Below are 25,909 nucleotides of genomic sequence, written 5' to 3'. Positions count from 1 at the left end.
GCATTGGAGAAGGAAATGGCAACCCACTCCACTGTTCTTGCCTGGAGAATCCCAGGGATGGGGGAGCCTGGTGGGCTGCCGTCTATGGGGTCGCACAGAGTCAGACATGACTGAAGCAACTTAGCAGCAGCAGTATAAGATGTATGGAGTAAAGACATGGAACATATATGTAAGTGATGAAGTATTCCAACTTTAATAACAATAAAATTACGAGTGGTATAATAGCATCTACCTTAATGCCCCAGAACTGTACACTTCTTTTTTTGGCCACATCACATGGCATGTGGACTCTTAGTTCCCCGACCAGGGTTTGAACCGTGCACTGGGAGCATGGAATCATAAGTACTAGACAGCAAGGGAAGCCCCAGAAGTGTACACTTTTAAAATATTAAAATGGTACATTTTGTTATGTGAATTTTGCCACAGTTAAATATTTTTTTAAAAGAAAATTTGGAAAGGAAAAAGGGAGGAATATAGTTGTCAATCAGTCCAAGTTGCTTGAATTTGTAGAGGTCAGTCTTCAGGGAGATGGTGGTTCTACTCTCATGGGTGGCTGGCTTATAAAATTTTAAAATACGTGTAAGGACTCTATATTTGAATAACATTTGAGACACAGAGTTTTCTCAGGTGTAAACCTCGCGGCCCCAGTGTTTCTCTCGTACTTTACATTCCTTTGGCTTCTGTAGCTTGTGAATGTTGTTTATATTTGGAAATACTATTTGTCAAACCAAGGGAACAAACTAGCATGAAAATGAGAGAAACTTGTTTCCATTTGAGTAACCTCTCAGTTTGGGAAAATGTGTGAAGATGAAATGAAGTATTCATATTTTTGGAATGTTGGTTGAAATTTAAAAAAAAAAAAAAAAGGTTCTGTGTAGTAGAAGTTTTATTCAGTGGTTTTCAGTTCTTCCGCCACCCCTGGTTTGTTTTCTGAAAGCAAGTTGTGGGTCTGGTTAAAGACTGATCTTCTAATTCTGAAGGTGAAACTAGGAGTGGGTTCCTTTCCTATAACTCAGAGAACAAAGGCTTAACAGTGATGAGAAACACCACAGTCGCTCACTGGTGCCTTCCTCCATCCCAGACCCAATGGGGAAGAGGAGGAGAGTTTAGAACATGAGGTGGGAAGGCAAGTTCTCTCCTTTTCAAGAAGAGCACAGCTTGAAGCCATGGGGAGGGAGATGGGGAGCAGGGGGTGTTCCGGAAGGCTTTCTGTCCCCAGGGAATACTAGCTGTGGGAAGGGCAAAGACCAGAGTCCATGTCCTAGTACATGAGGCTGCCTTGGGAGAGGGCACCCTGATATATGGGCTAGCTGGGGGAGTCAAGGTTCTTACTGAGGGGGCCAAGTAGGCAGCCACAGGCTAGATACACTAGAGCAAATAATCCAATCACTATTTCATTTCCATCACTAATTATCATGGCCACCACATGATGCAAGTACATGGAGGTGCCACTCACATAGAAATGAATAACCCTTCCTGGATTGTGCAAATGGCAGTCACGCCAATTATGCCATTATCATTCAGTCGTGGTAACGATTATACCTGAATACACATTCCTGCCCAGTTACTGAGTTGCATCATCTTGTTATCTGTTAGGGCCTTCAGAATTCACTTAGGGGATTCTGGTCAAAGAAAATTTTGTTACAAGGTTATACTTTCTTAAAATCCCACAAATGGAATTTTATCCAGGGTTTCCAGCATTCCCATGTTGAGGAAAGACAATAACACAAAAGGAAAACGTTGCATGTTAGATGGAGAGAACTGTTCAGAAGAAAAAATTAAAAGGAATGGGAAAGAGTGCTGAGGCCTGTAGGAGGCTAAGGAGGAGTTCTCTGTAAATGTGATATACTTGCTAAGACGTGGTTCTCCCTAATGGTTAGAGGACAAGTTACACTTGGTTGCTGCTGTTGCTAAGTCGCTTCAGTTGTGTCCGACTCTGTGCGACCCCATAGATGGCAGCCCACCAGGCTCCCCCGTCCCTGGGATTCTCCAGGCAAGAACACTGGAGTGGGTTGCCATTTCCTTCTCCAATGCATGAAAGTGAAAAGTGAAAGGGAAGTCGCTCAGTCGTGTTCGAACCTCAGCGACCCCATGGACTGCAGCCCACCAGGCTCCTCCATCCATGGGATTTTCCAGGCAAGAGTACTGGAGTGGGGTGCCATCACCTTCTCTGGTCACACTTGGTTACACCTTCAGAAATGAGTGTACGGGAAATGAGTCTATCACAGTCTCACAGCTTGTTTTCAGAAAATGGGCTGTGTGGGACCAGCCACGTGGCTATACTGGGAAGAGAATTCCAGGCAAGGTAATTCCAGAGGATTCCTTATGAGAATACCCAAGTGAGCCTGGAATGTTTGAGAAGTAAGAAGGTGTCTGGAGTAAATGAGAGAGGTGTGAGAGCTAACAGGGGCAGGGCAGGTAGGACCCTGTGAGCCACTGCCAGGAGTTTAGTGTTTTTACTCGGAGGTGGAAACTGCTGTTCAGTACCTATTTTAGTCTTAGCACAAGATGTTACAGAGATCAGTAGTAGAAAATTAAAACCCAAAGGCTTTATAACCCGTTGGAGCCCATGAACAGTCTGAGCAGGGGCAGACCGGAGCGTGTAAACCACCTGAGAAAGGTGAGTCTGTTTCACCCAGGAACTTGAAGCTGATGAAAAGCCAGTGCAGGAATGTGCATCCTAAGTGAGGCAAGCAGTAGGTGCAGTGTCGCGGAGGAAAACCCAACTGGTAACATAAGGTCTCTTACCATCATCTTGCAAAAGCTGTTCCTTAGAATGGTATTGTTCGTTTAATAACAGTGGGGGCTTCTGAACAGCCTGACAGTGGTTGTCTTCTTTTAGAAATGGAAGAAACAGTCAGTCAACTAATGATTAGCAAGTTTGGCCGCGTGATCAATCTAGAAGCCCTTCAAACACTTTCTGTGAATACAACGCTTGAAGAACTAAAGATCAAAAAGCTTCGAAAGGAGCTATCGAATGTAAAGGAAATGAAAATGTGGGAGGTAAGGATGAGAGGGCAGGTGACCCCCTGGGCAGAGGTGAGAACTCCTGGTGAGCAGTCAGGCGGTCCCTGCAGAGCATCTCTACATCTGTACAGCTAGAGCATCTCACAGGCCCCTGTGAGCCCCACTGAGTTCCCCCATGGTCTTAAGTCTGTCTCTGCTTCCTCATCATTCACTTAATTGGAGGTACTGGTCTATCTTGGGATGAAAGCACCAGCACTGGAGTCTGGGGTACAGGATTCATGTAAATATAAGGGCAGCATGGCATGAAGGAGAGATTCCACTCTGAGGTCCACATTAACGTGTAAATGCTCTAAGTGTTAGACGTGAACTGCTGTACTCTGTGCCTGGTAAGTCACTTCAGTCGTGTCTGTGTGTCTGTGACCCCATGGACTGTAGCCCATCAGGCTTCTCTGTCCATGGGATTCTCCAGGCAAGAATACTGGACTGGGTTGCCAAGCCCTCCTACAGGGGAATCTTCCCAACCCAGGGATCAAACTCTCTTATGTCTCCTGCATTGGCAGGTGGGTTCTTTACCACTAGTAGCACCTGGTAATGCTCTGAGGATCCTCCTTATATAATTCTATATAGGTTTTGCATGTCGTTTGCATTCTGGAAATTAGAAAAGCATCTTGAAGTAATAGATTTTATAACAAGGTATATACCATTTAGCTGGTAGGGTCTTAAATGTTAAATGCCTGCACTGTTCCTGGAGCCATGAGATGAGGCAGGATTCCAGTGACAGCCTGATTCAAAGAGAGGGGCTTTTACAAAGATTTTATAAGCTCACCAATCACACGGCTTCTCTAGTTTTCTGACTTAACAGCAGATAGGGAAGGAGGAGAGGTTCCCAGTGTATCTTTTCTTATCTAAGATTTGTCACTGTACTGTGGAGAAACAAATTACTCCAGCGCTGGTGTCAGTGGGACTGGTTCCTATGAGGGTAGTGCTGGAGATAATATGTGCAATCTAAAATAATTTGTTGGAGCAATAGGGTAACAAAGGAAAGCCACTGGCAGACGTATGGCCATTGAAGCTGGTCACCTTGAGGATTCTGGGCCAACACTGGGGGGAAACGTGGTATAGGAAAGTTTCTGGTTAAACAATCATTCTCCCTTTTAATTAATGAACACGAGCACTCAGTCAGCATACTAATGTCCTTCCTCAGAAGTGGAGTGATACGTATCTCCACCTTATTTTTGCCTACTTTCATTCTTTTTTTTCTCTAATCAAACCACCCCCGATGCACCTGCTTCTGATTATATTACTGGCTTACTATATATCCCCATGTGCATAGGGCTTCCCTGGTGGCTCAGATGGTAAAGAATCTGCCTGCAATGTGGGAGGACCTGGGTTGGGAAAATTCTCCTGGAAAAGGGAATGGCTACCCACTCCAGTATTCTTGCCTGGAGAAATCCCATGGACAGAGGAGCCTGGTAGGCTACAGTCCATGGGGTCGCAACGAGTTGGACGCGACTGAGCAACTTAGCAGTAGCAGTTACTGTATGTGACGGGGTGAGTACAATAAGCATGCTCTTGGCCCTTGTAGAATTTAAAGTCTAGTTTGTCAAGAAAAACTTCTGGGCTTCCCTGGTGGCTCAGACAGTAAAGAATCTGCCTGCAACGCAGTAGACCCAGGTTTGATCCCCTGGAGAAGGGAATGGCAGCCCACTCCGGTATTCTTGTCTGGAGGTTTCCATGGACGGAGGAGCCTGGTGGGCTACAGTCCATCGTGTTGCAAAGAGTGGACACCACTGAGTTACTAAGACTTTCACGTTCATGTGCATATCACTCCATTTGCCTGATGGTTTTGATCAAATCTGGACATTTGTTTTTGTTTCCTCTCTCATTCACCAAATCCATTTTACATCTTCCTGCCCTGGTAGGAAAAGATTGCTCAGGTTCGATGGGAATTGATGATGAAGACAAAAGAACACACCAAAAAACTTCATCAGATGAATGATTTGTGTATTGAAAAGCAGCAGCTTGATGCGAGACTGAATACTCTACAGAACCAGCAGGTATGTTCCTTTTCTTTAGACCCTTGGTCAGAATTAGGGATGTTCTGTAAAGGGAGCTATTCATAAGAACACTAAGTGCTGGCTTTTAAATGAACCTTGATCTTGAATGGGTTTTGGCCCACCTGGGTCTTTGAGGACACTGAGTTGATGCTGTTTACATTATTGACTATGCCAAAGCCTTTGACTGTGTGGATCACAAGAAACTGTGGAAAATTCTGAAAGAGATGGGAATACCAGACCACCTGACCTGCCTCTTGAGAAACCTATATGCAGGTCAGGAAGCAACAGTTAGAACTGGACATGGAACAACAGACTGGTTCCAAGTAGGGAAAGGAGTATGTCAAGGCTATATATTGTCACCCTGCTTATTTAACTTATATGCAGAGTACATCATGAGAAACGCTGGGCTGGAAGAAGCACAAGCTGGAATCAAGATTGCCAGGAGAAATAGCAATAATCTCAGATATGCAGATGACACCACCCTTATGGCAGAAAGTGAAGAGGAACTCAAAAGCCTCTTGATGAAAGTGAAAGAGGAGAGTGAAAAAGTTGGCTTAAAGCTCAACATTCAGAAAACTAAGATCATGGCATCCGGTCCCATCACTTCATGGGAAATAGATGGGGAAACAGTGGAAACAGTGTCATACTTTATTTTTGGGGGCTCCAAAATCACTGCAGATGGTGATTGAAGCCATGAAATTAAAAGACACTTACTCCTTGGAAGGAAGGTTATGACCAACCTAGATAGCATATTCAAAAGCAGAGATATTACTTTGCCAACAAAGGTCCGTCTGGTCAAGGCTATGGTTTTTCCAGTAGTCAGGTATGGATGTGAGAGTTGGACTGTGAAGAAGGCTGAGCGCCGAAGAATTGATGCTTTTGAACTGTGGTATTGGAGAAGACTCTTGAGAGTCCCTTGGACTGCAAGGAGATCCAACCAGTCCATTTTAAAGGAGATCAGTCCTGGGTGTTTTTTGGAAGGAATGATGCTAAAGCTGAAACTCCAGTACTTTGGCCACCTCATGCAAAGAGTTGACTCATATGAAAAGACCCTGATGCTGGGAGGGATTGGGGGCAGGAGGAAAAGGGGATGATAGAGGATGAGACGGCTGGATGGCATCACTGACTCGATGGATGTGAGTCTGAGTGAACTCCGGGAGTTGGTGATGTACAGGGAGGCCTGGCGTGCTGCGATTCATGGGGTCGCAAAGAATCAGACACAACTAAGCGACTGAACTGAACTGAACATTACAATGAGCCTGAGGGACCAGCTTCACTGTATGCCTATTGGGTGCTATGAATTCAAACAGAAAGTACTGATTAAGGGATTTGCCTTGACCCTAGAGAGGTAAGGTGATTTAAGTATAAATAACGATGTCAGCATGCTCCCTGAATCTGGTGTCAAACATCCATTTTCAATATCGGGTATTTCCTTTGACCTAAAGTCTAAACCACGTTACGTATTAAAACACTTGTTACTTTTTATGGCTTTCAACTTGCTCTGATAGGTTTTTTGAGGCTAACATAGTAATACTTAATACATAGTATGTGGTGGGTAATACTTATTTAATAATTAAGTTTCTATTTAAGCCTTGCCTTCTAGGAACCAAACACAGGTATGACATATTCTAAACTATATGCTATAATATTTTAATAGTTTCTGCAAAAATACTGTTTTCTCTTGGTTCTTACTTTTTAAGCTCCCAGGAAATGGTCTAAACCAGGGGTTTTCAAAGTGTTTCTGTGAAGAATGGCATGTGCATCCCCTGGGGAGCTTGTTAGGAATGCAGATTCTGGTTCCCCAGTCAGACATACAGAATCAGAAGCTCTTGGGAGTGGGCCCAGAATCTAGAACAAGCCTTCCAGGGGACTCTGCTGCATGCTAGAATTGAAGAATCACTGGTCTGAGCAGAAGTCCAAAAGAAAGAATGAATAAAAGGCTTTGGGAGGTTTACAACTAGAATTAGAGAAGATGACTAGAATCTGAATGTCAAAGACTCTTTATCCACTAGACAATTTTTGAGCTGAGAGTCGAGGCAGTGTTCAGGAAGGATGATGCCTAGACAGAACCTTCAGAGTTGGCCATGAAATACACATCTGTTGACCTGGCAGATACCTTGGCAAGGAAAGAGTTTGGACCCAGGAGATCAGGGAAAGAAAATTATTATCTGGGTCTCTTTACATAGTATCTCTTCATAGCTTTACAGGTATGGTCTCATTCCATTGGTGAGGTCATTGAATCTTCAAAATATCGATTTTCAAAGCTCAGAGTGGTCAAGTAACCTAATTAATATGTGGAGAAGTTTGTTTTTCAACTGAGGTCTGTCTGTTTCCCAAGCTGACTCCACTGCTATTATTCTTACAACACTCTAGGCATGAAGTGGGGTGTAGATGGCAAGGCCAAAGACATTTCAAAGTAAGAGAAGCCAGAATTTGTTTGGATATGGTAAGGAGAATGAGGGAAAAGCTATGGTGACTTCAGAGTGACCATCTAGACTGACTAGGCATGGCGGGGAGAGGGGCATGCATTTAGCTATAAGTAACAAAAGAGAGTAGCTCAAACAAATAGGGGCACTTTGCCTCACTTAAGTCTGCAGGAGATGAATTAGGGGTTTTGGCTTATGGGCCAGTATCTCTGTGATTCTCTCAGTGACTGGTAGAAATTCCCTTCAGAGTCACAGAGGCTGCCTTGGCTCTGTCGTTGATGCCCAAATGCCAGCCTCTTGTCCCTTTCATTGAGAAAGCAAGCAAATGTTTTCTGCTACCTCTACTGAGCCCCTCCCAGCTGGAAGAGGAACTGGGTAAGGTTAGTATTTAGCTTAAGGCAATGGCACCCCACTCCAGTACTCTTGCCTGGAAAATCCCATGGATGGAGGAACCTGGAAGGCTGCAGTCCATGGGGTCGCTGAGGGTCGGACACGAATGAGCGACTTCACTTTCCCTTTTCACTTTCATGCATTGGAGAAGGAAATGGCAACCCACTCCAGTGTTCTTGCCTGGAGAATCCCAGGGACGGGGGAGCCTGGTGGGCTGCCGTCTATGGGGTCGCACAGAGTCGGACACGACTGAAGCGACTTAGCAGCAGCAGCCTCTGCAGTGAAGGTGGGCAAGGGGGAAGATACTAGGTGTTATGTCCCTTCCTTTAATGTGCATTCAGATTTAGTGAGAATGTACTTATGAGCTATATAGGAAAAGGAGGTATCTTACCTTAGAATTCCAGCCATGAGCCCTGTAGGGTATGAGTGACTGATGGCCAGTTAATCAGTTACCCTCTAAAGGGGATTTTTGCATGTAAGAGTTGCTTATTAGCACAAAGGGACACATTTCCAATGGGGGGATTTCAGTGGAAGAAGTGAAAGTATAAGAAAGTGAAAGCGAAAGTGAAGTTGCTCAGTCGTGTCTGACTCTTTACAGCCCCATGGACACCAGGCTCCTCCGTCCATGGGATTTTCTAGGCAAGAGTACTGGAGTGGGTTGCCATTTCCTTCTCCAGGGAATCTTCCTGACCCAGGGATCGAACCCAGAGCGGTGGCTATTTTAGACTGACTGCAAGGCGGGCACACCTAATAGAGCAATGAAGACAGAGAAGTTTCCATATTCCAAATGATGTTTACAGCAGGGAGGTGTTTTCTCTCAACAGGGCAACGCCTTCCAGGGCCCTCGGAAAGCAGATACTGAGGCAAGAGCAAGGGTCACTGAACTGATCCAAGTCCAAGCCGAAAGGATTCAGGCCTTAAAGGAAGAGATTGCTCTTTTGCGTAAGAAAGGTGGTCTCCTCCTGCCCCCGATTCATCACCCACAAGAGAATGAATGAAGTCCCAGGGCCTTTAAGTTTGCTTTCTCCTCAAATCCATCCATGATTTGACACACAATTCAACAAAAGTTCTGTTGTCTGCGACAATCCTACTGTTTTAAAGTGAACGTATCTGAAAGTCTAAAACCAGATCCAGTCATGTAGTTTTAATGATTTCTCCCCAATTGGTTATCTCAGAACTGACTAATGCTCAACAGCTACTTATATTGAACTGAGCCATTTTAGATGTGCCTGGAACCAACTGGATCAAATATAAAGTCTCAGGAGGCGGTGTCTCAAACCCTCAGAAAGAATCAGTAGTATATACTGTTTTGTAAAATTTGTTTTTTGGTTATCTGAATGTTTAGCCATTGGCAAGAAAATCTATTATTCAGCAAACCATGAGAAAAACCTCCTTTTCTTGAAAAATAAACTTTGTTATCAGGTATTCTCTGAGAGGACACAAGAGAAAAAAAAAAAAAAATTTTTGCCAACAAACAGTATCAGGGAAAAAGAAATACAACTTAGAATTCTGACATTGTTAACTTTCTAAGTCAGTTACTTGAGGGCTCAGGATTCAGGAAATGGATACAAAGAACAGAGCAGTGGCCTTCAGCTGGCATAAAGCAAGAAATAATCAGCTTCCTGAATCACCCAGAGTTTTAGCAAACTCCTCAGCTCTGGGTAGAGCAGAGAAGTGTGTTTTGCAAAATGGTTAAGAAGGAGGCTCTTCTCTGAAGGTGTCTAACTCTACCAGCATTTCCTATAGTTTCTCACATCCTGTGCCTTTCTTTTTCTGGTTCTACTTGAGTCATTTGCTGGCTTTAATACAGATAAGGAAGTAATGAAATAGATTTCAGCACTGAGAGATCATCTCTAATAATAACTTTTGATTGTAAACGTTTTGGGAGTATCCGTTTGGTTTGGGGGTAAGTGGTCATTGGAATTCATCTAAGAATGATTTCACCAACAGTTGGACTCCTGTTAGTAATAGGTCTAGTAACAGGTCCACTTTAATGACAGCCTCTCTGGAGGCTGTCCCAGAATAGAAATTGGTTATTGAAAAGGAAAGGTAAAGAAGACAATATTGCACCAATGTAGAAAGTGACTCAGCAAAGTCAAGTCTTCCTAACCTGTGGCTAGCCTGCTGATCTGCCTGCCAAAATTATAAACAGGACTTGGGTTCTTTGTTGGAATGTATATGTTAGAGGTGGCCACCTGGCCTGCTGTGTCTGAGATCCTTTCATCTCCCTATTTAAGAAGTCCAAATAGCTTACCATTTGTGCCTGTCAGCACAGAGCTCTGACGCAGTAGCCTCTCCACTGGACAGCACCCTTTACCACCTTCTCTGTTCTTCACTCTAAACTATGTGTGCCCTCCAAGCATTTAAGAAAAATATGTTAGTCTTAGCTCTGAGTGTTTTAATTTTTATGTAGGAATAAATAAGTAAAACAATATCCCACCCAATTTCTAAGGGTCAGGAATCTGGGAGCCACTTAGCTGGGCCTTTCCAACCTGCATCTCCCATGAGGTTGCATTGGGGCTGTGTCCATCTGAAGCTTGGCTGGGGCTGGAAGGGATACCACCAGACCTACTCACTCAACTGGCTGGCCAGCTACCACCCTGAGCAGCTGCCTGCATACAGGGAGTGGTCCTGAAGGGGACACTGTCCCTTGCTATGGTGAGAGCCAGGGTAAGTTCCATTATTTTCCTGGGCCTCATTATCAGATAAATGAGAGATTAAGACAAGCTCTGAGGCTTCCTCTCATTCTGAAATCCTAATTCAGAATGAATGAATTCAGTCTATAGAAGGGCCATGTCAAGGATTCATGTGTATATCAACTTAGGAGTAAAACCAGTCAAGATTATTATGTTTTGTCCAGTTGAACCAGACAAAAATCACTGAAGTTTACAAATATTAAGCTTTCATACAGTATGTTTGGAATTTGACAATACAATTAATTCATTCTTCGAATTAGACAAGAAATAGAGGTAGCTTTAGTTTAATTTCATTGATCCCAGGCTCAGTCCTGCATCTATAACCAAGTATGAGCATCTGAGTCTTTGGCAGGTTTACTATCACACAGGAGAGCACCAGGGTGCGGCCTTGACTAGGGACAGATGGAAAGCTGTCCCAGTTTCCTGAGCAAACTCTTCTCTGCCTCTTGCTGTGCCCTTAGAGAGGGCAGCCACCTCTGAGAGAGGCCAAAAATCAGTCTGAGTTATTTGTGGGTCAGTTGTTATCATTAAATATCAACATGGAAAGAAAAAGAAACTGTAGAGTCCAGCCCCTCTGTCAGAACTTCATAGGAAACCGAGTTAGTCGTTTTGCCAAGACAGCCTATTCTGTTGGGCAGCTTAGGTCTCCTAGCCAAGAGCTGAACTCTGCACCCTCACTAGCTCCCACACACCTAAGTCTTACTCTTCCTTTTGATTGTTGACTGAGTCAGACTTTTAAAAGACACTATGGTAATTAACCTGAATCTAAAGAAATGCAAAACGCAATGCAATATAAATTGTTTTTTCTATGCTAAAATTTAAAGGCCTGGTACCCTAACCTTTTCCTGCAATTGGCTAAATATGCACATTTATCTTGTTTAACCTGCCTTAGAAGTGCCTTTTCTTTCCCAGGACTTTTTTGGGGAGCTAAAAGCATTCAGTGTTGTTATTTAAAACTACTTTCCGCACAGCACTGGAACATACCACTTCCATCCATAGCATTCACCAAAACTTAGACAACCAGTAAGCATAAAAACAAAACAAAACAACACGAAGATTTAAAAAAGCCAGTGGGCTAGGTGAGTTACAGCCCAGATCTGAGAGGTGAGACTTGTCCCCCTCCTCCTCTAGGCCCTCCATGCCAGATTTTATCGGAAGTCACAATTCTGCCTGAAATCTGAATCTTCCCTGCTTCTTCAATCTTGTGTGAAGTCTTCTCTTCCCTGTTCTGTTTCTCCTTTCCTATAATTTCCATATTCCTTACAGTCCTTCATTTCATTTCTTAAAATATTTTAAAAATACTGCTTTTCTAAAACCATGTTCCAATTTAGCTGCTGGATGGAGAAAGGCTGCAAGAACCTATTTTTGCCAGCAGAGGGTGCACTTGTCCAGAACCATCAAAGTCACTCCTGGGGCCTTCCTAGGACTTTGACTAGAGTGTGAAGCTAGAGTCTGCCATTGATGACTCTTAACAGGATTAAGTGTCTCAAGTGGCATTTCATCTGTAACTCAATTCTACTGAAATCTAGAAGGTACATTTCCCTCCTGAAAACAGTTAAAAGTGTGTTAGGGCTCTCAGCAAAAAGCTTTGGCCTCCATTTTACCACTTGTACATACAAAGGTTGATCTTGTGGTTGGAGGGCAGTGAGTAAACGTTCATTCTAAACAACTAGTGAGTCAAGTCCTCCGGCTACGTTGGTGTGTCTTTGGGAAAAGGGAAGTGAATTTTACCAGGCAGCGTACATTCAGGTGTAGCACAGCACTTCACTAAATAGCATTTTAGAGAAAATACTTAGTCAGCACACACCTGCATAGAAAAGATGAGTCTCATTCCTTCGAGCTGCCCCAAGCTTTACCTCAAGTCCAGTCAGAGAACAGTGAACCTGCTTCTCCTCGCCCAATGTACCCCGTCTCCCTCTTGGACAGACAGTTACCACGCATCTGTATTGATGAAAACACAACTGACATTCAATATTTAAAAGGACAAAACCAGAAACATTTGCCGCCTTTTCCAGATCTCTCCTTGACGAATCTGAAAACGTTGCAAGTGGATGTTTCTTCAAATGCTCAGACTGAATCCTAACATCTGAGGAGAATGCTGACTCATACATGACTAAGCTGAAGGTTATAGGGAAGACTAAACATTTATTTAGACGTTACAGTGTTTATTTTTACAGAGATATGTTGTCACAGATTATTGCTTCTGGAAGGTTTGCTAATGCTCACAGTACTATACACATCTCGGTCTATCTCACGGGCATCTCGGGAAAACGTTGCCAGCAGCACCAGATCCAGCTGCCGTCACGGGTGGCTCCAGCTCTGAGGCCATGGCGCTGGCTTTGTCTCTCTCACGGTCACTGTGGATGGTATGCCTAGGAGTCCTCCTTCCACAGGCTTTTCTGTGGGTCTGCTGCACCCCCGCCCCCGGGCAGTGGCACAGGGTCCAAGGGAAATGTTGCCTCCTCAGACTGTGTTGCTCTTTGCCTGTTGATGCCTGTTCCGTTGTGGCTTGTTTTCCATCTCAGACCTCAGTGGGGAGGACTTGCTGTGTCTCTCCAGAATTATAAAAACATATACATTTATTTACAAGTGCATAAATATATAAATATGGCTATTATAGAAAAATAAATACCAATTTCTTCTCTTTAAAAAAAAATAATATATAGTCTTTGTGGGATATCAGCTTCTGCCTAAATTGTAGGAGGTGGTGTTTCAAAAGACACGTGCACTGGTGGGCTTGGGGAGAGCCGCACCCCGAGTTCCTGCCCTGCATAGGACCCCGAGGGGTGCTGGGGACACCAGTCTCCTCTCCCCACGGGGCAGGAGTCGGGACTGTCCACCTCTTCAACCGGCACGAGGCCCAGGCAGCAGGGGGGTCCTGAGGGGAGAGAGAAGTGGGCAACGTTAGGGTCCAGACTGACCAGGAACAGCGCTCAGTCTCTGGAACAGAAGTTGGCTACAGTGGCCTTAAAGGAGACACAGAGACCCACAGCTATCGATACACAAGAACAGCTGCACTCCCTCTATGGACAGTCACAGACCTGGCATGGTCCACTTCTTACCCACGTCCCACCTGCCCTTTTCAGTGGTGGAAGCGGAGACCCTCCTGCATTTACCCTGTAACTGGGGGGGAAATGAGGGGGGCTGAGCCCAGGAACTGTGCAAGAGAGTCCTATTCTCTCCAGGTATGGGCTGCCGGCCCAGCCTCCCCATGCTTTCTGGCCATGAGTGTCCCACTCACAACTGTGCCTGTATTGGAATTTTATCCTGGAGGGAAAGTCTGGTGGAAGCACAGAGTTCTATGATGTGAGAACTTGGCTTCTTAATGATGGGTGCAACCTCATTCCTTAATAAAGACGTAGGACCCAGCAAAGCAAGGTGTTTCAGAGTGATGAGAAAGTGCCCCTTGGTTTGATGAGAGGGGCAGCAGGAATTTGCAAATTGCCTTGAAATGCTGAGACCAAAAAGGTTTCTTTCTCTGAAATGGAGAAGTACCCTTTCTCAGGCTCTGAGCACACAGCTTGGACCTAACGGACACCCTCCTGCAGATCTGCTGGGCCTTCAGCAGGGAAGGAGGGGCCAGCTCCCCTTCACACCCCCATCCTGGATATACAAGCTGTGGATGGTCTTCACCAAGCCTCACCCTCAAGCACCACTGTTCTCTCCCTGCCTCATGTCACTCCTGGGACATGGATGTCTATCTTATTCCATCCTGCCCTTGGCGCTGACCTGGGTGAAAAACAGGGTCCCACACGGCTTCTAGCCCAGGACTCTGGGGTACACTCCTCGTGCCTGGCTGACCCGTGGCTTCAGGCTGCTCCTGGAGGTGGTGGCAATCCCGGTGCGGAGGGAGCAGCTGGTGAGCTGAGTCATCGGGCAGCGTATATAGGAAAGTGCCCTCGTCCGCGTTAGACCTGGGTGCTCTGCATGCACAGAAGCAGATGGGGGAGGGGTGAGGGAGGCGAAGTGTGGGCCTGGATCCCACATCCCTGGCTGCTCCCCTGTCTGTGGGCACCAAAGCTAGGTAGAGCTCAGACAGGGCAGGGGCTGCTCCCTTCAGGACATCAAGAGTGCCACATCTTCACTTGCACGGGCGAGTCTAGTCTATTTCCATTTGATTCCATGTGTGTGCTGAGTATGTGAAAGGATGTGGAGTCAGGTGTCCAGGGGCCTGTGGATATAGCCAGCTGTGTGGTGCTGCTCTGGACTGACAAGCAAGGGGAGAATTTCTGAGCAGAAAAGGCATCATAATTGCAAACACAACAACTCCCTCTCCGGCTCAGTCCAGTGGAGCAAGCTGTCACAAGGGGATCCCTGAGAGGCGCGATAGGGCTCCCCTCTCAGTGACTGATGCCGGGTTTGGGGAGCCAGGGAGAAAGCAAGCTCTGAGGCTCAGGAGTGGGAGGCCGGGGTACCTGGGAATCTGTGGACTGTGGGGGTTGTATCCATTGCCAAGAAAGGTCTGCCTCAGCACGCTGTTCACATCCTCCTGCTGCTCAAAGAGTGACGAGAAGGTCACATCAGAGTCCAGGTAACTTTCCCATTCTTTGTTCAGCAGCCCAGGATTGAGAGCCTGGGAGGGAAGAAGTCCCAGGAGGTGGCCCGACCACCCCTCTGTGGCACCCCATACCTGTGCGCCCACGCTGCTCCCAGAGCCACGTTACCTGCTGAAGCTCCCCTGGACAGTGCTGCTGTGGTTTCACGCCTGGGTAGCCCACGGCAGCTACAGGGCAGGCCCTGTTCACGCGTACCCCGTTGGCACAGGCCCGGCCGTTGGTGCCACTGAGGTAGGGCTGCCCACTGGCCCGGTGGCCTGGCAGCCCTCCCAGTGGTACCATAGTGTACTGGCAGGAGGAGGACAGAAGGGCACTTCGAGGAAATCCCAGGTCTGTTGTATGCTCTGAAAGAACACAAGACAGAGCTATGTTTAGGTCAAGGAGGCCTGGGGCAGCTGGTAAAAAAGTCCCATGTGAATCTCAGAAAACTGAGGATTTAACGTCAAATAAGGTAGGCAGGGAATTGACACTGCCCCAGGTGAGAGAATATTCTCCCAGAAAATTCTTCCTATCACCCCCTTCCTCACAGCTAGACTTTATTTTTTGCAGTAGGAGAAGAGACGTAGGACCAGGGTCCGGGAGAACACAGTGGTAAGTGAACAGAAGAAGCGCGATATTTAAATGAAGCCAGGTGACCAGATGTGTTGCCATCTGAAGCAGAACTCAGTGGATAACTCAGATTAACCGAGGGTTAGGGGGACAGCTCAAGGCAGCCGCAGACCTGAGGAGGCAGGCAGAGGCAGGGTCAACGTGTGGTCAATCGGCAGCTTCACAGAGTAAAAGGAGACAGACCTAGGTAAGCGCTGAGACCCCGGGAATGCCGTGAGGACAGAGCAACTCCCACTTCCTCCTCTCCCCCTTCAAGACCTGTGAGCATCCCATGACTCTCCCATCCCTCTGGAGGACCCACCAGGAACCTGAGCTCCCATCAGCACAAAGCAGGGCACCTGGGATCCAGCTCCCTGGGACCCAGGCAGAGGCCTCCTTGGGGGCTGCAAGGCCCCACCTCCTCTCTCCCTGCCCTGGGCGCCTTCCCCTCGGTGCTGAGGAGGGTCACTCACTCACTTTGCTTAGACCAGGCCCTCCACAAGCAGAAGGGGATGAAGGCAACGATGATGAGGACGACAGAGCCCAGGACGACCCCAACGATCAGGTAGGGCAGGTCGCTGGAGCGGGCCACCATGGCCCCCGTGCCCACTGGCCGCTCCATGGTTTCAGGGGGTGGTGGCTGAGGTGGGGCCAGAGTTGGGGGTGGAAGTCGACCGGGCTGACCAGAAGACTTCCGAGCTGTAATGGGGACAAAACTCACGTCAGCCTCTATTTCTTTGACGTTTCTTTCATGACAAATAGGACAACAATACCCCGATTCCACAAGTGTGAGAAATGGGGTCAAACTCATAAGGCAGTGCCTCTGGTAGAGGAGTGTGGTGTCCAAGCTCAGCACGAAACAGACATCTAATGTGAAACTGGGTGTGGCTGAAGAAACTCGACCCTTACATTTCAAAATATATCCTGAGATATTTATGGACCAAGAGTGAGGGTCAGGCTGGGTCTTTGGGGCAGAAGTGGTATAGGAACTTTTTAAAAGAATAGTTGGGGATCTTTGGGAAGAAATATTTTAAAATGCATTGAAACCAAGAAGAACTGAAAATGGAAGAACTTCCGTGTGACGCTGCTATTCCTGGGCACCCTGGAGATGCAAAGCCCTGGGTCTGAGCTGGGACATGGGTTTGGGCTCATGGACCGACAGTGCTTGGGAAACACCAATCCCAAGTCCGTGAGGTGGCACCTCCTCATCCTTCTGGTCTCATCAGGGTGTGTCTGACGCCGTCAACTCCTTTCCCCAGCTGTCTTTCCCCTGAGTTTCTGATACAACAGTTCTCTGGGTTTCCCACAACCTCTCTGAGTGCTGCTGCTGCTTGTATCTCTCTTTCCTTGCCCTTTTCTTCCTGTCTCTGCTTCAGGCACCGACAAGTCCTCCTGGTCCCGCTCAGTCTACACTGTCTCTCCTTCTTCACTCTATTCTGTTCCCACAATTTCAGCCTATATCCTGACGAATGCCAAATACCCTCACGCAGGGCCCTGCCTGGGCATGAGACCTGCTCCCTCACAGGACACCTGCATTCCAGTGTCTCAGAAGAGCCAGACTCGGTGCGTCTCCAAGTGGTTCACACCTCGCTCCTTCCACCTGGGATGGGGTTCTCTGCTGGTCTCTCCATCTCGATAAATGGCACCTCCACCTGAGTGCCACCTCAGCTCAAAACCTCAAGTTTACCCTGAACTCCTTTTGCTCTCTCTCAGCCTGTTGGGCACCACGTCCCTGGTCCTCCCTATATGTCCTCAGAAAAGAAACTCACACCCACCCTCCTCCTCTTCACCTTTGTTTCATGGCCCCAGTTGTCGCCCCTCAGTTCTGCACAGTCACCTTCCTGACAAATGCAACGATGACCCTTCTCCACCTCACAGCCCACGGGGTCCTTGATGATCCCACTGCCTCGCAGTGTCCCTGGCCTCTTCTCTGAACGCTGCCCCCTCTCGCTTCCAGTGCCACACACTCCTACCAGATGGAGGTACGTGCAGGCTTGTCCTGTCCCCCAGGCAGCTCCCTCCACCCGGCTGAAGGCTCAGTTCTTCCAGAAGACCCTTGCAAAGCCCATGTAAAGGCTCTGTCCTCTGCCCTGGGCACTTTGTGTCACCTGACAGGGGACTGCTGGCTGTGTGTGCATCCCTCACTTCTCTGCACGAGACAGACAAGGGCAGGAAGGGCACACGGGAGAGCGAGCGAGCTGACGTCACAGGAAAACCGACTGTTTCCTTGTCTCCATCCTCCAGATCTATCTTCTCCAGACTGTTTTCTTACAATCTACCTTTCAGTGTTTGCAAAATGGAAATATCTATCCACTTGACTAACTGCAAAAATGTAACGTGTTTCAGTGCAGGGAGAGAGTCTGGCCTTGTAGTTAGATGAACCTGGCCCACAGCGTGCTCCACCACTAACTGGCTGTGTGACCCTGGTCAAGGTATAACATGTCCTGATGCTCGGTTTCTCTCATGGGATTGTAGTTAAACTAAGTAAACCAACAAGTGTTAAGTACCAGATGTTATCATAGGAATAAAGTGTTTATAGAAAGCTCTCAAGACCGGGTTCTAGTCCATGAGATCACGTATGCGTTAAATCCCAAGTTCCATGAAACTGTCATGATGGCATCCCCACTGGTACTTGATAAGAGGCGCAGGCCAATGAACAGATGGGTAAAAGTGGCAAAGCTGGGGGATACGTGGAAGATAAGGAGTCATTCCAGAGAAAAGAAACCCAGCACACACAGCAGTAGCTTTGCCCAACCTGCTGGGAAGAGCAAGAGGAGAGTGGCGAACCGGAAGAGACTCACCTTTGGTCTCACAGATCATCACGTTGCTGAACTCGCTCTCCCCTCCTTCGTTGAAGCACTGCATCTTAATGTCATAGGAGGTCTCTGGCTGGAGGTGGCTGATGGAATGCCAGTATCGATCCCCTGGGGGAGAGACCGAGAGAGTCAGTGGTGATCGTGCACGTGTTTGCTCGCTCCCCGCTGGAGGAGGTGTTCTGAGGCCCATGCATGGTCCTGTTGTGCCATCACCCTGGGAAGGAAGCATGAGGGCCTATGAACCCAATGACCCCAAGTACATCATGAAAGAGCCAACACCACGGGGCATGCTAGCCCAGGTTTTCTCCTTTCACCAGCTTCTGGCTCCCCTGACAACCGGGGCAACTACCTCACACGGGAAAAACCTCAAGGGTTTCTCACCTTCCACCATATCCTTCTTGTAGTCACTGTCGTTGTCACTGTCTGTGGGTCGGTAATAGATATAAAAGCCGTGGATCGGGGTGTTGTTGTTACTTGCTGGGATATACTGCAGGGAATAAAGAAGAAACAAGTTGACAATGGAGCACAGAAATCATCATGTGAGCAGAACCACTGGTGGATGGAAATATTACCCAGCCTAGAATTCACTGGGGACCCAGACAGACATTTCTGATGATCTCCAGGCTCTCTGGACAATGACATAGAGATTACTCGTTATTTTACGTAGCCTAGGAGTCCCCAGCTTTTAGAGAAACAAACTGCCATTTCTTCAGAGTCCCCTCTGAAGCTTCCTGGGTATTGTGAGGGTGAGCCTCTCGGGCCCAATTCCCAGGAACACCTAAGGGGAGGTAGCTTAGGATGAGCCAAGGGAGAAAAGTGACTCCTTCCCGCCCACACTGCCGTCCACTTCTGTCCAGCACACAGCTTGGTCCCGTCACTCTGCTGCCGGCTGCACCAGACCACTCACCATCCACTTGAGCATGATGGTGGTCTCATTGACGGCGTCAGTGAAGGTGATGTAAGGGCCTGCCACTGGCCTCTCGTACACTCGGCTGCTGTAGCCTGACACCACGTAGGGCCGGGAGGGGGCGCTGGGCTCGCTCTCCCCAAGCATGTTCAGAGCCCGGACTCGGAACTTGTAGGAGGTGCCTGGGGAGAGACACTCCCTGAACTGGGGGCCGGGAGACACCACCTGCCTCCTGCTCAGCCCATGCAGGCTGAAGACCTAGAGGGGTCTTCTGGGCAGTCTTTCCCCAAAAGCAAGCCCTAAAGGACTCCAGAACTCCCACCCTCATCAGAAAAGAGCCAGGAGGTGGTTTGGGACTATTTATGGAAAGAGGGAGGCAGAGGGGGCTGAGGTAACATGACCAAGAATGGCCACGTGAGCCTGGTGGTGGGTGGGGGAAAAACAGAGAGAAGACCCTCCAAAACTTCCCTTCTCCTCCAGGGAGCTGGCGGCCGCCAGGGGACAGAGGGCAGTTGGCCAGGGCCCTACCTTTCTCTAGGCCTGTGATCTCCACCGAGAGCCGGGAGGGAGGGATGGCACTGGTGGCTAGAATCCAGTCCCCCACTTTCTTCAGCTTCTTGTACTCCACACGGAAGGACTGGATGGGGAAGCCACCATTCCCACGGGGAATCCAGGTCACATACACTGAAGTCTCAGAGGCCATGGAGATAGTGGGCCTGTCTGGAGCTTCTGGAGCTGGAGGAGACCATCCACGTGGCAGGAAGGAAGCGGGAGGGAGGAAGTGATGAGAGGGTGGTGGTAATGTGACTAGACTTGGTCTGTTCCTGACGGGAGCCAGCCCCACCCCACAGCCCTCTACCCTGGTGGGAAGGGAGCCAGCCCCACTCCACAGCCCTGCACCCCTGCTGGCCGCATCAGATCCCTGGGCTCCCTGGGTCACTGTCTAGGGAGGAGCTCTTGAAAAGTTCCAATCTATTATCTCTTCCTGTGGTCAACCGCGGAGAGGCCAGGAGTAGGTCACAAGAACTCCCAGGCCCCACTCACTGCAGCAGTGAGCCTTCTGAGGCAGTGGCCCTGGGTGCTATCCTGATGCTCGCCGCCCCGCCCGCAGGGCTGCTGGGGCCTTACGGGACAGGCGGCCATGGTCCGGCTGGCTGCTGCTCTGGGGGCCAGCTCCAGGGTCATCTCTCTGGATCTGCTGCTCCTTGCTGGCCACAATTTCAGGTTTGGGCCGTCGTCCTGGGTAGAAATGGGTTGAGATCAGCACAAGAGAGAATGTGCGTTAGGGCTCTCCTTCCATAGTCTTTTCTGCCTGGGGTTCTACCAGGGTGTCTGACAAGACCATGCAGATAACAGAGGGCATTAGAAGCGTGGTCTGATTTTTAGCTCCATCTGATGGGCATGGAATTGCATGTGGCCCCCAAGTGTGAAGGGGCGAAGGAAGGCCAGAGGCCAGCTGGTACCTCTCCTGATGGGAGGTGGGACCGCAGCCTCGACAGGGCACACAGACCACAGGGAGGCAGAAGCCAGAAGGAAGATAAAGTTCAAGATGAACAGCCGGAGCAAGGTGAACAGGGCTTCCATCTGACCTTGTAGGACTGCTCAGGCCCACGGAGACCCTAAGCCAGGGAATACTGGACCCTTACCAGTTCGGAAGGTGACCATGGCCGTCTGGCCTTCGCCTGCACAGTTGTAGGCCGCCATCTCCACCTCATACAAGCTCCCAGGGTCTAGTCTGGTGAGGGTCAGGCGGTGTTGGCTGGCTGGAATGCCAGAGATGGTCCAGTCATCAGAGGAGTTGGTGACCTGCTAGAGAAGGTGGCTGGTATAAGGACCAGCCTCTTGCATGGAACTACAAGTGGCCATGGTTTACAAGGAAAGCAGAGTTGAGCCCAAGAGGGCAGAAGAAAGGGAGGGAGACGGGCAGATTGGCGGGGAAATTGGCCCTACCGAAGGCAGACTGGTCCTGCAAGCCCAGGACATTGTCCTTGCTGGGCCAGGAAAGCCAGGCTCCTGAATCCCTCATCTAACGACCTCATGAAAGAAAACTCAGTGGGGAGGGGCAAAATGCCCAACTGACACTACTCAGAGTTTCTCCAAAGGCCTCTCCCTCTTTCTAAAAACATCCCTATTTAACTTCTTTCTCCTTGATCTGCTGAAACCAAACAGTACCCTCATATTCTAATGAGATGACAATGAGAATGATAAAAATAGCACCAGTGGAAATGGCCACATTTGCTGAGTGCTTGGATGTGCTGGGGCTTCCCTGGTGGCTCAGATGGTAAAGAATCTGCCTGCAATGTGGGAAACCTGTGTTCAGTCCTTGGATTGGGATGATCCCCTGGAGAAGGGAATGGCAACCCACTCTGGTATTCTTGCCTGGAGAATCCCCATGGACAGAGGAGCCTGGTGGGCTACGATCCAAGGGGCTGCAAAGAGTCAGAAATGACTGAGTGACTAACACTAACTTCTATGTGCTACAAGACATAGTTACATGCACCAAAAAGCACTTCCATGACAGCAGTCCAAGAGATGGGTGTTAATACCATTCCCACCTCAAGTAGGGAGGCTAAGGCTTAGAGGGACAAGTGACTTGCCTAAGACCACATCACTAGTGAGTGCAGAAATACTGGCTTGACTCCAGAAAACAAGCTCATAAACATCACCTACCCTAGAAAGAAAGTCTGGGAGCTAGAAAGTCCTGGGTTCAAATCCGAGCTGTGTCTCTTACCACACACAGATTACCAGCTGGGTGAAACCCTGAGCAATTTCCCTAATCTTCCCGACCCCTAAGCTTTTCATTCCTAAAATGAAGCAAGTTAAATCCCTCAGCCTATTCTGAAGATTAAACCCGATGACTCACTGAAGCTGGCACACAGTAGGTTCTCAACAAGTACCTGTCCTCCCCTTCCTCCCTCAGTGAGGACTTCAACCCTCTTTTTTTCCTACTCCTGCCCTCAGGCCTAGATCAGAACTTAAATACCATGGATGAACCATAACCATCACAGATTACTCTTGAATGGCTTCAATTTCCTAGCTCTGTAAAGAAAAAAAATCAAGGAGCTCCAGACTTCCGGATAGGTGTTGCCAAGAGGCTGTTTCCCCCTCCCCCACCCCACCTTTGAGGACACAGCCTTCCCGCCAACTGTGCACATCTCCAAGAGCCTGCTGGGGCCTGAAGCTTTGGTCTGCTGAAGGAATTACACAGCTGGTAGGAAAAGCTCTTACCCCCAAGCAGAATATTCCAAAGTAGAACAAAACCTACTATTCAAAGGCCAGGGATGGTCTGGGCTCGTTCATGTCAGGCTTCCAGGATTTGTTCCAAGGGGAGAAGTTTTTACAAACTGAAAATCCCCAATGGTGCTGGAAACCCAAACACAGTAGCCCAGGGTCTGCAGATGCACCAGGAAATGAAAACTGGCTTCATGCATGTGAAAAAGTGAAAATGAGATGAATGACTCCCAGGCTCCAGCAAGAGAGGGGGGCTGAAAAAATACAACCCAAAGGCTGATTTTTGCTTTCAAAGTCCTTTCCTGTGTGATGATCTTTATGACAAGTTAGTCCCTCAAGAATGAAACTGCTTTCAAAACATAACTGTGCCTTGGCAAAGTCCACCTAACAGTTCCAAGTGCCCCACAGGCCAGATCCCCACAGCAGCCAGGCCCAGCGGGGCCCTGTCCTCCCACTTCCCCTGCGCCCCTTCTCCCTCGGCCTCCCAGTGCTGGCCTCACTTCACTGGGCTCAGAAATGAAAATAAGAAATGGAATGGCAATTAGTCACTGTCACGCACACTGAGAGGGTGAATGCAGCCTCAGCCTGGTGTTTCCGGATCACCTCGTGTGGCCTCTGCCAGCCTGCCTCTTGGGGAGGCGGTTTTACGGCCACCTATTGGCCCGAAAAATATTATTCTTGCTGTCATGCTGGTTCTTGTCTCCTGGGGACCATGAGCATTTGGCCTGCCCTGATCTTTGTCTCAAACTCTGCGATAGAGGTGTCCAGTTACATAGGGAAATAAGGATTAGGACCATAACCTGGGCTCAACAATACTGCTTTTTGTTAAAAACTCACCCACCCCCTCTGCTAGCTGCCTATGAGGAGGCCAGCAGGCCAAGGGTTAATGAGAAACTGCCTCCTCTCACCCCCACCTAGGAGGCGGCTTGACCACAGGTGTCTCTGTGGACGGGTCTGACCAGAGGTCTCCAAGAGAGCATGGAAAGGGTGAGAAGAGAGCGCTGGGGCTGCCGGGGCCCAGAGCAGGAGCCCAGCTTCTGCAGAGCCTGCACTGTTCCCTGGGCAAAGCTGGTTTCCTTTGGTTTTGGAGAGGGAGGAAAGTTGATAAATGTTTTCAGTTCCACAGTCATATATCTTCCATATTTTCTACCAAGTGCAACTAGCACTTTTATAAGCAACAAATAAATGCATAATAAAATCTAGCATTTATGATACATTAAAAAGTGAAAGTGAAGTCGCTCAGTCCTCTCCGACCCTTTGCGACGCCATGGACTGTAGCCTACCAGGCTCCTCAGTCCACGGAATTTTCCAGGCAAGAGTACTGAAGTGGGTTGCCATTTCGTTCTCCAGGGGATCTTCGCAACGAGGGATCGAACCCTGGTCTCCCGCGTTGCAGGCAGACGCTTTACTGTCTGAGCCACCAGGGAAGCCCTGCTTATCAAATAAGATTTTTAAAAACCCTTTAAGAACAATAGTTTTCTACTGTCTAATGGCCTTGGGCCTCCCTGGTGGTTCATATGGTAAAGAATCCACCTTCAATGCAGGAAACCCGGGTTTGATCCCTGGGTCAGGAAGATCCCTTGGAGAAGGAAATGGCAACCTGCTCCAGCATTCTTGCCTGGGGAAATCCTACAGACAGAGGAGGCTACCGTCCATGGGGTTGCAAAGAATCAGACATGACTGAGGGACTAATACTGTCACACTTTTCAATGGCCTTAGGAAGAAAACAGCATGCACCTGGGATAAACAGAAATGTTTCCAGGATATTTTCTTAAAGGAAACGTCCTTCTCCCCTGGGAGCAGCAGGTTAGCGTGTAAGCCCTGAACGAGGGTGGCAGCCTGGGGGCCCCGTCCTGTCTCAGAGGGCACAGTGTTTAAGAGGACAGGCGGGCCCAGTTCTGTCCCTGATCCAATCAGACCCAGAGATTCCCTCCTTGACAGTCCCCAAAACATCTACCTGGACAGACTTCCTTCTGTCAACGAGAAATAGCTGAGGTCTGAACAACAAGATGTGTTTTTTAGCTCAAATCCCTGCTTGCCAAACCTGAGCTGTAAGGAGTCCTGAGAACTGAGGCAGCATTTTGTAGCCCTCAGAGAAAACACTTGTCCACAAATATTTGTTTTCCTGGCTCTAAAGCTAGCTTGCCATGCCAGAGTTCCTGCAGGTATGTACCCAGCAGAGCTTACTTAGATTAAACAACGAAACATCAACAACAAATGGCAGAGGAGGCGGGGGGATGGTCAACAGGAAGTCTATGAACTCTCCTTGGGACTGGAAGCTGGTTGGTGGGCCTCAGACCTAGAGGCACGCCCATGGCTTTTTCTTGAGCCTCTTAGGGCCCCAACACCCAACTCACAGCCAGCTTCCTGGGAGGTGGTAGGAAAGTACACTGGAGAGCACAAAGGTTGGGATCAGCCTTGGAGATCACCTGAAAGCTTCAGGAGTTCAGTGGGAGATGGGCAGGGTGCAGATACCCCAGCCAGCCTCACAGTGAGGTGGCCGCAATACCCGACGTCATACCTTGCGGTGTTTCACCACGTAGTAGAGGACCGGTGCCCGGCTGCTGCCCTCATGCCGAGGCCGCCACACCAGCTCGTACGAGTCAGTCTTGGACGTGCGGGGCGAGCTGAGGATGATGGGCGCCTCGGCGGGGGCCACCGGCCCCTGATCCCCGGGGCACTGTGGGGAGGCTGGCTGCTCTGATGCCTGGGGCCTCAATAGCCCTGGGTGGCCCTTGGGCATCTGGTCGGGGCCGCCAGGTCTGGAGGGCGGCACTGGAGGTGTGACAGTGGCTGACTGAGCATCCCACCATGGTCTCAGGGTGGTGCCTGGAAGACGAGCAGGAGGGAGAAGATAAGGACAAGCAGTTAGTCCCCTGGCCACTCGCTCAGCTGTCCCCCCACAGAGAAAACAGGCAGAGAAATCAGAGGGAAGAGCTGCTTGGGCAAGAAGAGCCCTGGGCTGGGCACCTGAAGGGACATCAGTCCCCTCAATACTCTGCCGGGCTCTGTGGGGACAGAGGGCTGTGCCCCTGCCTGCCAGGGTGGAAAGGCAGCCTGAGGGCCCCTCCCAGGCTTCCTGCCACCAGCCTGTTTTCCTGCATTCACGTGTGTCTTAGCTGAACTCTCTCAATTTGCTCTCAAGGTGCTAGGAGCTCTTTCTCATATCTGTGAGTGCGTGTGTTGGGGGTGGTATGGGGACACGTCCCCCCTCACTGGGGGATCTGTACCATAGCACAGTGTGGGCCTCTTCCGGCTCCACTGCGGGGACCTGG

The 25,909-nt window shown here is 48.8% G+C and overlaps 2 protein-coding genes across 15 annotated transcripts in view; one reads left to right on the top strand and one right to left on the bottom strand.

Annotated features, from left to right (window-relative positions):
- CFAP44 (cilia and flagella associated protein 44) overlaps window positions 1–11,056 on the top strand; it is a 115,336-nt gene extending 104,280 nt beyond the window's left edge. For 4 of the 5 annotated variants that reach the window (XM_070369334.1, XM_070369338.1, XM_005903368.3 and 1 more), the window contains 3 exons: window positions 2,843–3,003; window positions 4,890–5,024; window positions 8,665–11,056. In XM_070369334.1, the coding sequence (XP_070225435.1) occupies window positions 2,843–3,003; window positions 4,890–5,024; window positions 8,665–8,838 (470 nt within the window). In that variant the 3' untranslated portion in view covers window positions 8,839–11,056. Of the gene's footprint in view, window positions 1–2,842; window positions 3,004–4,889; window positions 5,025–5,408; window positions 6,373–8,664 lie in introns of all 5 variants that reach the window. The other variant, XR_011463975.1, reaches the window with a different exon arrangement.
- A 19-nt stretch (window positions 11,057–11,075) lies between these two features.
- Window positions 11,076–25,909, bottom strand: part of BOC (BOC cell adhesion associated, oncogene regulated) — an 80,572-nt gene continuing 65,738 nt past the window's right edge. For 6 of the 10 annotated variants that reach the window (XM_070369390.1, XM_070369360.1, XM_070369383.1 and 3 more), the window contains 12 exons: window positions 25,156–25,463; window positions 21,050–21,212; window positions 20,532–20,642; window positions 19,932–20,138; window positions 19,404–19,585; window positions 18,878–18,983; window positions 18,482–18,604; window positions 16,158–16,379; window positions 15,201–15,436; window positions 14,952–15,109; window positions 14,266–14,459; window positions 11,076–13,414 (listed from right to left, as the gene is read on the bottom strand). In XM_070369390.1, the coding sequence (XP_070225491.1) occupies window positions 13,227–13,414; window positions 14,266–14,459; window positions 14,952–15,109; window positions 15,201–15,436; window positions 16,158–16,379; window positions 18,482–18,604; window positions 18,878–18,983; window positions 19,404–19,585; window positions 19,932–20,138; window positions 20,532–20,642; window positions 21,050–21,212; window positions 25,156–25,463 (2,198 nt within the window). In that variant the 3' untranslated portion in view covers window positions 11,076–13,226. The remainder of the gene's footprint in view (window positions 13,415–14,265; window positions 14,460–14,951; window positions 15,110–15,200; window positions 15,437–16,157; window positions 16,380–18,481; window positions 18,605–18,877; window positions 18,984–19,403; window positions 19,586–19,931; window positions 20,139–20,531; window positions 20,643–21,049; window positions 21,213–25,155; window positions 25,464–25,909) is intronic. The other 4 variants (XM_070369395.1, XM_070369412.1, XM_070369404.1 and 1 more) reach the window with 4 other exon arrangements.

This window comes from Bos mutus, chromosome 1 (genome assembly GCF_027580195.1).
Source record: "Bos mutus isolate GX-2022 chromosome 1, NWIPB_WYAK_1.1, whole genome shotgun sequence".
NCBI lineage: Eukaryota > Metazoa > Chordata > Mammalia > Artiodactyla > Bovidae > Bos > Bos mutus.
The sequence above is the reverse complement of the archived record's forward strand: the minus strand, read 5'-3'. Positions and strand labels throughout refer to the sequence as shown.